Source organism: Conger conger, chromosome 8, assembly GCF_963514075.1.
Source record: "Conger conger chromosome 8, fConCon1.1, whole genome shotgun sequence".
Classification (NCBI taxonomy): Eukaryota; Metazoa; Chordata; class Actinopteri; order Anguilliformes; family Congridae; genus Conger; species Conger conger.
Genome location: NC_083767.1, coordinates 40,604,284 through 40,614,155, shown reverse-complemented (window position 1 = coordinate 40,614,155; position 9,872 = coordinate 40,604,284). Strand labels below are relative to the sequence as shown.

General features: G+C 41.3%; 1 protein-coding gene across 2 annotated transcripts in view; it reads left to right on the top strand.

The window, feature by feature from the left end:
- Positions 1-2,156: 2,156 nt before the first annotated feature.
- The window catches only part of lin7a (lin-7 homolog A (C. elegans)), a 46,077-nt gene continuing 38,361 nt past the window's right edge, over positions 2,157-9,872 (top strand). For both annotated transcript variants that reach the window (XM_061250808.1, XM_061250809.1), the window contains exon 1: positions 2,157-2,202. In XM_061250808.1, coding sequence (XP_061106792.1) covers positions 2,166-2,202 — 37 coding nt within the window. In that variant the 5' untranslated portion in view covers positions 2,157-2,165. The remainder of the gene's footprint in view (positions 2,203-9,872) is intronic.

The window sequence follows — 9,872 nt, the reverse complement described above, 5'->3', positions numbered from 1 at the left end:
AGAAAACAATATTTTCACACGAAACATACAGTAACTGACAATGAAAATCATTGAGTGTTGTCTCATGGCTTAGAATGTCTACCTGCTCATTGCGAGCTGTGACGTTGGTGGTTTGAATCTGGCCATGCGACCTTCATCGCATTTCTCTCTCTCTCAACATCTACTTTGTAGGTGTTGTACTCGGAGAAAGCAACTTAACCAAAAAGTACCGGATTGATTTTATAATTGTCATCATCACATAAAGGGCATTGCACAGTGCATTATCGAGCTTCTGTGCCCTTACACCACCGCTTCCTTGGACCAAGGGCTGCTGGCCATGCACAGATCTGGATTAAAAAGAAAGGGAGAGTGGGTGTTTGCCGCAGTGGCTCCCAAACTGTGTGACAGCCTCCCTTGAGGCTTAAGACCTCTGGGGCAGTGTGTGCGAATTACTTTAAGCAGCTGCTTAGCTCACCTGCACAGACTCTGCCTGGTCTTTGTTTTGTGGCTCTGTTTATTTATTTATTTATACACGTTATGCCGTTGTGCAGCACTTTATGACTTTGTTTTCGAAAGGGGCTGTATTAATAAACTGATCCAGTCCATGAATCCGCAGCAGTCATGTAGAGTAGGTAATGTTTCATGACAGAAAGAATAAACTTGGGCTGCGCTCAAAGATATGAAAAATGTTTTAATAAATGGAGATGCTGCTGTATTGAACAGCCAGATGCACGGCACTGTTGCCACGGCTACAGCTGAGTCACATTTTTAAAAATATATATCTCTTGTCGCTTCCGTTCACACCGATGATAACCATATAACACCTCCACATAGCACCTCCGGCAGACACAAAACTGCAGCAAGTGTATCCTGAGGACCGTTGCAGATGTTGCAGACTGTTTAGAGTAACCAAGTGCAGCAGAAAAGGAGCAATATTTGTCACATTTCGTCCCATTAAGAAGACATCCTGCTGCGTTGTCACTCCCTGGGTCACAGTTGCATCACTGGTTCTGTGCCATATTTCATGTAAATTCAACCTTTGAGGAGTTCAACTAATTTGCAAAGCTCATAAATCAAGGCTCAGAACATTTCAGCTTCTGCGGTGTCTTCATTAGTAACCTCAACGAGTTACACGCCAAGTGCTTTGCGAAGAAATGTCCAGAACAGTAGAAAGAGGAGAACCATGAGATCAAAGTGAGTACAATCATGGGGCTTTCGGTGACGAAACAGAACTGATTAAAATTAATGACAATTTCTATAATTTCATTCAATTTCAGGATTGTGTGCTGTAATGGTGGGAGAGTGGGGAACATGCAGTAATAAGAAAATAGCTCACTCCACAGTGTGTTTCTAATAAACTTTGAGTTCATTGCTGCAAAAGCCACTAGCTAAAAATACATGTGTGCAAATTAAGTGCATTGTATGTCCAAGCCAGCCATACTCACACAGTTTAGAGTGATAAAAACACGAGTCTGTGACAGACGTGGGGTGGACTTGATGTCATAGTGAGAGAATAGGGGCTCTTGTTTTGGTGGAGTGATGGCCTCAACAATTGGTTCCTCTGTGACTTAATCCCAGCTGCTATTCAACAGACGTAGCTCACTGTGACTGGGGTCACTGTGATTTGGCGTCACACTCAGTCATACCATCCCACGCATAGGCAGGGAGGGATGGTAGCACAGAAATCACATGAAAGTGAAATTTCTTTCCTGGCATGTCATCTGGCCTCCCTACTGCCATTTTTCTGGGGGAAGCCTTGAATGTATTGCGCCCAAGGGGATACAGTGAGTTCACAGCTCACAGGCTTCCATTTTATTGTAAAATCCATGAACATAGGGATTTATCTGTAATCCCTGCATTAGTGACATCAGACGCGATTTAGTGCTTTTCTATAGCTCTCCTGTGATGCCCGGGTAGGCTGGAAGCAAATATAACGTACAGGCATAATACATTAAATACGCTGAAATTAAATAGTCTCTAGACTCTTTATATACACACTCCCAACTTTAAAACCAAAGAAAGTAACGCACAAACCCAACTTTTCCAGTAATGATTTCACCTGACCGTAAAAAGCCCGGTATGACAGGGGCAAGCGGGCGGTAATCCGCTCCTGGCCACTCCCACTGAACGCGGAGCTGATTCCGGTGATGCTGCGGCGCCAGACTCTATCTCGCGCAGCTGCAGTCATGGCGACAGTGGTCCAACCGCTCACTCTGGATCGAGGTAAGACGTTGAGCGCTTTGATTTTAAAGTGCCCGTCGGGCGTATCTACATTTATGCGGGATGCGAATCACATATGCTACTCCGGACCGGGGTCAATACATTTTCATGTTTTGTTAAGATGTTACAGGATTTTCCCATCTTTCCCTCGAGTTGAAGGATATCATTTATTGTAGGCGAATATAGGCTAAATATTTTAAGTGCGTGTGACCATGGTTTCTGTAAATCAGTTGGCTAACATAAATGTTTTACATAGCCTACAACGTTATATAAATACTGTAGCTTATTAAATATATATAGCCTAGTAGTTTGTTAATTCAGTTTCGAATGACGAGATATTTAGCTATCTAGTAGGTTAACGTACATCGATTGGGTTAATCATGGTTTCGTCCTTGCATTGTAGCTTAGATGTTTTAATTTCCCCATTATGTAACATCTAATACTATTGTGGTATCGTTATTTGGTGTGGGCTTTTTTTCTTTTACCAGAACCAGACAAGATTTTAAGAGGAATTTCGGAAAATTATAACAGTTCGTCTGTCACTGAAAATAAGCGAACTTTTTTGACATGTCAAATAATGTCACGCGAAGCATGATGTTCATTTAAATATCCTAGAGGCTGTCGATCATCATCATAACTACGTATTTAAATTAGTTTATGGCGTGTAAGACAGGTTGCGAGTAAAATGCCTTTGTAGTAGGAACACAAGAGCAGCCTAACCTACCAACCATATCAGTGCTTCTCTGTGCGTGTTTGCAGTCGGGAGAACTCGTTGTACTACAGCGTTTTTGTCATCTGGCACGCACCAAAGGAGCTAGCTCAATAGGCTATTGGCTGTGATGCATCTTCACTGTAGGCTACATTATATAGTTCAAGCTAAACAAGCTACAGTGAGCTAGATTTAATGTCATATGGCAAAATGTAACATCCAGTCACACATTCTCAATCTTAATAGGATACAGCCCACTCTACTGTTGTTTGCTTTTTTGTTTACTTACACCTTATTATTGGCAGTTAGATGTGCTTGGAAGCTGCGGCTTTGAAAAAGTGCCAAATTAGAGAGCCGATTATAACAACATGCCTTGGAGTAAATCGCGTATTTTGGAATCTTCATTTGCGCGCATCCACAACAAGCTCTAGCGCTTTGTGAAGCGATATGAATCCTTCCTCCGACACTAATAGCGTGAATATGATTCATACTCAATCCCTGGACCGCTAACATCGATGTTTACATTTTGCAATGGCTGATGCGTAGGTATTGCCACCGCAATAATGGACAGCGTGTATGGGAGTTAATGTGGTTAAGGCTACGGTCTTAAAATAAACATAAAAAAGTGTATGCAAATAAATGCAAGCATCAATCTCTTTCATCAAGGGGAATTTACCATTTCATATGAAATCACCACGTCTTTAGCTTTTTTCAAGCTGCCACATGTTTATAATATAAAATATGATATATCATTAAATACCACAGTTCACCGATGTAGCCATGTTTTTGGTGTATTTGTGGCATCCCTGTCATTTTCTAAGACATTGCAACCCCCATTGGATGGGAGGGGGTCTTCAAATAGAAGAGCATTGATGAGCTCTATCATCATCTATGAATCTATCTATGCTGTAACATAGCTTCATAACATTTCCAATTGGCGGAGCTGACAGCCCATAAATTGCCTTTGTGAAAGTAAACATCCACATAATGCAAAGCATTATGTAAAACATGTAATTATGTATAACATCATGTAAATGTAAACATGTAAATTATGTTATAAGTGGCCATTTGCTATTCAAAATTCAAATAATGCAAACAAATAATGAGCATTTAATTAAGTTCCTTAAACATATTCCCATGCAATGTTGTAGCCTGTTTCACTTTGTAAGTGAAATGCACTTACAAAGTATGGATGCAAGACCTCCTGAATATGTGAGGGTGTCATGAGGCAAATAGACTGATCTGAAGTTGACAAAAATCCCAAGAGCAAATTTAGACCACTGCCCGTAACATTTACATTAGCTGGTCTGCTAGCCAGATTGAGGCAATCATCACAGAATTGTTTCACACAGAGAGGGTAAAGAGCAAGGTCTGTGCTCTGTGCTAAAATTTATGGGCGGAACAACTAGCCAGCTTAATTATATGAAAGCAAAGCATCAGTTTGTCACAGCAACCAACCGTCATATCAACAGTCAGTTCTTTGTTTAGAGGAGATCCCCAGCATTCTATGGCCTAACTGTCATTTTTGCTTGATAAAAAGTCAGTGCAGTGCCCCTACAACACCCCACAATGCACCGCTCCCCCCCCAAAAAAAAAAAAAAACAGGACCCAAGTACTATTCCAGTAAGGCAAGGGAGTATCAAATTACAAAATTATTTCCCTTCAAAAATGTTTCTTGTCATTATGACTTCATTTCTGGTTCCTAAAAAAGTTGAAGTTAGTTATTTGGAGAAGATAACAGGAGAGCAATGTACTGTGCTCTCTCTCTCGCTGCATTTCTTTCTCATAAATATTTTAGGAAGGCAGTATAGAGCTGCTGTAAAAGGAAAAGACTTATAACCAGGAGGTTTAAGATTTGGATCCCTGGTGGTGAAACAGTATAGCTGAATGAGAATGCTGTGTTCAGAAGCATTACGCTGTATTAAATAACCATATTTAAAGTGCAGTATACTGTGCATTCTGTTTTTGGACAGTGTCACAATTTCTGTTGTTTTGGCTCTGTACTCCAGCACATTGGATTTGAATGTGAATATGACAGTCACCTTTAATTTGAGGGTACTGCATTTACATCAATTTTGAGTGAACAATGTAGGAATTGCAGCCATTTTCATACATGGTCCCTCAGTTCTGGAGGACCGCAATGTGGCTGCTCAGCTGTTTCTCGTGTAGCTGTTTGTAGTTGCATTATTATTTGAAGCACAAGAAAGTGACTAATAAAAGGTAGAGTAGATTCTCGGTTTGGCATCAACATTGTCTGTCAAAGGCCAAAGAAGTGGCAGTGGCAGTAAAGCAGATCAGAGACATAGCCAAAACATTTGGCGTGTCAAAATCAACTACATGTTTACGGAGCAAGAATGCACTGGTGAGACAAGTACACTGCATCAGACAGAGTTTCAGTTCTATTGATGAACAGTATTCACTCGACCCTGAGTTTATGGATGAGGTGATGCAGAAGATAGCATCTGAGAAGTCAAACAGGGAAAGTGAACTGGCAGGGAGAAGACAAATAGCCACAATTTGAGTTGATCTGAGATGTCTAAAGGCAGCTGATGAAAGTGGCCGAAGATCTTTTTGTCATTTTTTCCCCTGTAATGTGGAATTGCGACGCAGGAAACATTTCCAATCCTGTTGATCTCTTGCCGCTTTGAGGAGCTTCTCCCCTGCAGTGCTGTTGATACTGAAAGCCAGGCCACTTCTTCCCTGGAGCTCAGCCTTCTCAGACTGCATGCATCATGGGAAATATTGACAGATGAAGATGGGATTAAATGTAAATATAAGAAAGAAATTGAGAAATATTGGAAAAATCAAATTTGCATACACCTCTGGAGGCATGACTGTGGTGCACATGCACCTCTGACTTTACCTGAAGTCTATTTTTGTCTTGCTTTAACAATACATTACATTACCTTACATTAATGGCATTTGGCAGATGCTCTTATCCAGAGCGATGTACAATTGATTAGACTAAGCAGGAGACAATCCTCCCCTGGAACAATGCCGGGTTAAGGGCCTTGCTCAAGGGCCCAACGGCTGTACGGATCTTATTGTGGCTACACCGGGATTAGAACAAACCGACCTTGCGTTTCCCAATCATTTACCTTAACCACTATGCTACAGGCCGCCCTCAATGTTTCTGTACCAGGCTTTGCGAAGCTGGAAGGTCATGAGCAACTTCTTTAAGTATGTAAAACTTAATCGCACAAAAAACTTTCTGGGCCAATTCAGAGCATAATAAAACTTAAATAATGAAAAATAAAAAATAAATACTCCTGAACTATCCCTTTTAGGACAAATAAAAATGTGTGTCATCGGGCCCTACAGTAATAGCAAGTCACACCATATATTTTAGCATTGGTTTGACGGCTGTGTCAGAAAGAGGAATAGCATAGGCCTAGATTGCATTTTATTAGCGAGAGCATCAGATAGATTTGCATAAAGCTCTTAATTGGAGCAGAATGGAGAGGCAGTTTACCGGTTAATGTTTTGGTAAGAGCCATTCTGCAGCTAATTAGCACCCGCCAGGAAGTGACGGGCTTCAATTGATGGTGTCAGGGTTTGTGTCCGACTCCAAAAGCCTCACCCTGCCAGGAATCATTAGCCTTGAGAATGATTTATGTCATCTCTATTGTGCCGAATATTAATTAGTGTTAATTAGTCAATTCCTCTTATGTGGTTGATGATGTAGCGGAGCAGGCCCGACCTCCTTCCTCATTACAGAGGAGCTTGTACTGGCTCAGGCCAGCCTCGCTTGACCTGGCCAGCTGGCGAAATGAGATGTTGATTGTTCGGGCTTCCTCAGCTCGCAAAACGGCCCAGAATGCGTGTCCATCCCGGGCTCAGCAGCTGCTGAGTCAGCACTGGAGCCCCTATCTTCCAGCTGGAAGGCTTGTGACACTAAACCCACTGTGTACTTCTCCCATCCTGCCTGCAGTGATGAATTGGAAAGAGATCATTTCTCCATTCATTTTTTTTTTCCAGTCGGACCAAAGCAAGGGCATTATTGAGCCAAGCATTACCATTAATCAACAACGGGGCCATGAAATCAATCCCCTGGAGGGGAGATGTTAATTCTGCTGGGTCAGACCGTGACTACTTGCTTGACTTCTTTTAAAAACATTGAAGGATGTTTGCCTGCTCTTTGTAGGCAGTTATGTGGTTGGCTTCTCCAGCTTTAGTCAGTAGTTATGCGGCCCGTGTGTAGTTCTGCTGCCTGTTCTGGTGTCAGGATGAAAACCTCATTACGCCCGGCTGTCACCCTTGCCAGTCTCACACTTAAACTGTTTTTTTTTGTCTCAGAAAAGGTAAAATCCTGTGAAAATGTTCTTGTGGATGTGTGTTGAACTTTCAGCCTAAAGTGTGTGTTTAAATCTCACACTTCAGGCTTAATGCCCTGGGTGAGGGATCTCATTAATTCTAGGGCATGGAGGGACGGAGGGGATTGAGGGACTTTCTGGGGTTTTGCTCTTCTGTTTTAGTGTCTGTTTTGGATTGTCCCAGATAGGCTTTGTGTGGATGAAGGGTACTTTAGATATTTACAGAGCTTCTTGATGACCTGCCAGTAATGGCTGCTAAAGGAGCAGAAATGGGTTTGTGGCCCGAAGCAAGAACTTCACAAAATTACACTTCAAGTACGTCTTGATAACCCAGAGAAAGCTTAATATCACTAATGGTAGCTAATGGTTACATCAAAGTGAGGGTTTTTTCTGCAAATGATAAATTAGGTGGTACATTCACTTAAATGAGAAAACTACACTCTCAGAGAATTTTACACTGACTTACCACAGAATATTTTTTCAGAATCTTTCTCATCAGTAGGCAGTAATGCACTGCGTGTTGCTGTGTTGATAGACTACACACTGAGGATTTCATTCATATTCAAAGTAGGGGGCTTGCAGCAGCAGCAGTGCTTTTGGCATGAATCAAATGAGAGTCCCAGACTAAAAGATGCCCGCTATAGCTCAATATGAGAGTCTGGTGCATTCCCAGAGCAGCGGTATGCCACTATTGGTTAACGGCAAGGGAAACACTGACAGTGATTCGCTAGCCAAGTATAAATGCAGTGCACATACAGCCAAAGTGTGAACACTGCTCTGAAATGCATTTAAATGAGCCACTTGCTGCAGGTATTATATTTCATTACCGTACCTGGGTTTCTTCTCCCTACCACAGGACAGCAGTATCGACTTCAGACCGTTTACCCAAATGTGAAACATTTAGGTTCATTTATTTTCATTTGTAATTGTAATAATTTGTGTTCCTTATGCCCCACAGTGGGATACACATCTGGGGGACAATCACGGTTGAGCTTGTTGTTTTGTGATGAATTTTGTTTTTCAGGAGACAGTTTCACAAATAGTCTTGTAATGAGACTTAATTAAATTATGACTCAAGTATTGCTGAAGCTAGTATACAATGCTTTTCATTATTGTTAAATCAGTGGACTTGATCATGATTGAAATGATACAGGCTTCCAAAGCCTGCCTGTTTCTTCAATAATAATAATAATAATAATAATAATAATAATAATAATATGTGTATTTATTTTTTTTCATAATCTATTCAAATAAAGGCACTTCTGACCAGGGGCTGAAGTGGAGTGTAGTTCTGAACTGTCATTTAATCAGTATGATAAATGTGAAAGACTAATATAGGCTTAAATAGAAAACTGAAACTAAAAATAGCAATAGCAATACATTTGAGCAATAAGGCCCACAGGGCACAAGCATTGCTCCATATTGTACAGAGTTACTGTAGTCCTTAAGCACCACCATGCATAAATACAGATAAAGGAAGACTTTTCCAGCAATGTAATGTTTGGCATCACTCTACAGCGGGATGGCGGTGTTTACTGCTGTCCGTTCTCATTATGCACTCAGCCTTTCTACCCAAGGGCTTATATTGGTCCTTATGTATATGCTTCTCTAACACAAGCCTCTGAGTCTGGTCCAAAATACTCCCCAGGGCTTTCCCTAATGTGAGTGGGACTAAAGATTTTACGCACATATTACCACTGCTTTGCTTTGCATTTTCAACTTGCACTTCATCATTTTATTCCAGTTTTGTATTATAATTTCTTTGGCTAAGCTTGAATGCCCAGTTTTGTTTGGAAACCGGTCCCTTTACTGCAGTGTCCTCTGTGAATTCAAAGATCGTTCGTCATAGCGCTGGAGAATAGAGAATATCAATCTGCAGCCAACACCCAATCAAGCATAATGACTGATACTGTATGTGTGGCCACTGTGGCCACATATATATTGTAATATTGATATTATTGTTCCATTACTGATTTTGATTTCAATAGTGTACAACAGTGTTTCTGAAACTATGGGTAGGGACTCAAAATGGGTCATGGGGGTCTTTAGTCCATTAGTCTGTGCTAGTATGTGTATTTGATGGGTCCCAGAAAGATACTACATTTCTAATTTGGGTTACGATATTAAAAAGAACCAGTGTTCTATAATGACGTATGAACCTGTGCTGTATAATGACAATAAGCTACTTCTTCTTCAGAAATTAAATGAAATTGAACCATCAACAGTGTTCAAATTCCCCTGTTGTTCGGCTAGTATTGCAGTGTAGAGCTGTATCTGTCGTGAAGTAAACCCTCAAACCTGCAAAAAGGTCTCCAAACTTTACACATCTAGCTCTCCACCAGCGACAAGCAGTCACTGCGGAGTCTTTTATCTCTTTCTTAAAAGGAGAGCGGACAGCTTGCCCTCCTGTATTGTTTAACTTAATTCAGCCGGGGAAGAGAGAGGGAGCGGGATAGAGGAGGAATCAAACCGCATGGGGGATTTATATACAGGCTGAGAGCCGACTGCCTTATGAACTGTGCCACCTGGTCTTCCTCCATTTTCTATATGAGGTCCACCAGGGCACGCTGACAAGACAGCAGCACACCCCATCCTTTATTAAGACCAGGTTCACCAAGGGGAAACAAATAACCTCTCTGGACTGCGGTGAG